At 42.8% G+C, this 1,812-nt stretch overlaps 1 protein-coding gene across 1 annotated transcript; it reads right to left on the minus strand.

Annotated features, from left to right (window-relative positions):
• Positions 1–6: 6 nt before the first annotated feature.
• LOC111667189 (protein DOP1B-like) lies at positions 7–1,772 on the minus strand. The gene is made up of 4 exons (XM_023422817.1): positions 1,722–1,772; positions 1,482–1,625; positions 1,199–1,331; positions 7–393 (listed from the first exon to the last, which is right to left on the minus strand). The coding sequence occupies exons 2-4, from the start codon at positions 1,553–1,555 to the stop codon at positions 136–138; spliced, it is 465 nt and encodes a 154-aa protein (XP_023278585.1). The 5' UTR covers positions 1,556–1,625; positions 1,722–1,772; the 3' UTR covers positions 7–135.
• Positions 1,773–1,812: the final 40 nt, after the last annotated feature.

The following is a 1,812-nucleotide window of genomic DNA, read 5'->3' on the forward strand; positions in this document are numbered from 1 at the left end:
AACACTTCCTTTTTTCTAATTCACAATACAACATTATCACTGGTTGTGCCTATTTTAGGTATTCCACTTGTATAGCTGCAGGGCAGAAAGCTTAAGAAGAGGAACTTAGTTCATGAAAGCTTCATGCTTGAGTTTTTAACTTTCCATGGAGTCGAGGAACTCTTCTTCAGTGATGTACTCCAGCTTCCTCAGGACTGCGTCCGAACTGGCTGCTGGGTAGTCTGCTACTGGGCAGTGGGGCATAGGGTCGCTGTAAGGGGGAGGGCCCTGGAAGGAACAGCAAAGGGTGCGAAGGAAAGGCAACAGCTGGGTGATGGAGCGCAGGGAGCGTTCGGTGAGGAGGGGAAACTCCAAATGCTCTGTGGAAGATTCCTCACTCAGCCCATTCAGTGTCTGGAATAAAAGGTCAGGACATCATAATCAGAGTGAGGTGTGGTCATTTCACAAAACAAAACTTGGGTTGTTTTTTTAATCACACTACACTTCCATAAAAACACATTAGCTCTTGGAGTCTAATGCACCAAATAACACGGATATTTATTACATCATCACCAAACACAAAGTGACAATGCATGACAAGGGTCCCATTTACACCTGGTATAAACATGCGATGCGTATGACATCCAATCAGTGTGTTCTCATTATCTTGAGTGTGTCTTGAACTCAATATGAGTTGGCAACAAGACAAGACTCTCTAGGTAAGGTGGTAACTCCTACTACCTGCACCCTTTACAGGCCTTGGTTGAGTTAGCAGGTGGATGCAGAGTTCGGTGACCTTTCAGCTTGTTGGGCACATCAGATTTCTTTTCCTTAAGCATGTGGTCATGCTGTACACACAGAACTTACACCTGGCTAAGATCCGATCGCAATGCGAGCCTGACCACCTCCAAAATTTGGCCTGGCTGATGTGATTTGCACACATTTACATCTCTCATTACCATGCGTTCTTTCCTATCCAGATAATGTATCCAGATAGTATTTTAATGCTGGGTGGAAATGGGAGGTGTCCAAAACAAAAAACAAAAACACAGTTGACTTAAAGTAGGTTAAAACAAGTATTTTCAATGAGCTTAGTATAACTAATAGTAATTCTAAGCATCTCATCAAAATGACCATTGAAGAGTGTACACTTTTAAATGGAAATGACTGCAAGCCTGAATTTTACTCCAATTTTACTCCAGCCCACATACGATCTTACCCCATATCGGTGCTGTATCCCCTCCAGTACTCTGACAACATGGGGTATGCATTCCTGCTCGCCCTCTATCAGCGCAGTCTCCGGGCCATTGTAGCGGGTCACATCCACCTCAGGGACGAATGCCCAGCGATACCTGCACATGGACAGTGACACAGCAAAAGTAAGACAGACAATAACACCCAGACAAAATAACTTATGCAACATCAGAACTAAGACAAAAAAAGACCTAAAATATAAAAAATATCATATTTTTAAATTCTTTGGTTCTAAATTGGGCTCTTACATCTGAAAGAGTGGCATCCTTTCAGGGGGAAAAGCCAGGGAGGTGTCTAGAAACTTGCAGGCTGACAGGTACATGTCCAACTCTGCTTGAGAGAAATTCACTGGTCCATTTCTTTCAAGGGCTCCACGCACCACTTTAGCCAGCCTAGGTGGTACACGAGAATGCAAAAAAGTATTTTGAGTGAGAGCATCAACAGGATGTCAACAAAACAGGAATCTGTTAGTAAAAGAATGAACTCACTTTGAGACGTCTTTATCTACCTGCAGAGCTTTCTCTAGACGTGCAAATATGCGAATCTGAAGAAAAAAAAAAGAAGAAAAAAAAATCCATT

Source organism: Seriola lalandi, unplaced genomic scaffold (genome assembly GCF_002814215.2).
Source record: "Seriola lalandi dorsalis isolate HSWRI2012SDOR001 ecotype SW California unplaced genomic scaffold, Sedor1 jcf7180002003340, whole genome shotgun sequence".
Classification (NCBI taxonomy): domain Eukaryota; kingdom Metazoa; phylum Chordata; class Actinopteri; order Carangiformes; family Carangidae; genus Seriola; species Seriola lalandi.

Excerpts from the sequence above, each read along its gene's own strand:
- LOC111667189 (XM_023422817.1), bottom strand. The coding sequence starts at position 1,555 with ATGTACCTGTCAGCCTGCAAGTTTCTAGACACCTCCCTGGCTTTTCCC. Across the intron at positions 1,332-1,481 it reads AGGATGCCACTCTTTCAGAT|GTATCGCTGGGCATTCGTCC; the intron begins GTAAGAGCCCAA and ends GTCCATGTGCAG. Across the intron at positions 394-1,198 it reads GGATACAGCACCGATATGGG|ACACTGAATGGGCTGAGTGA; the intron begins GTAAGATCGTAT and ends CTTTTATTCCAG.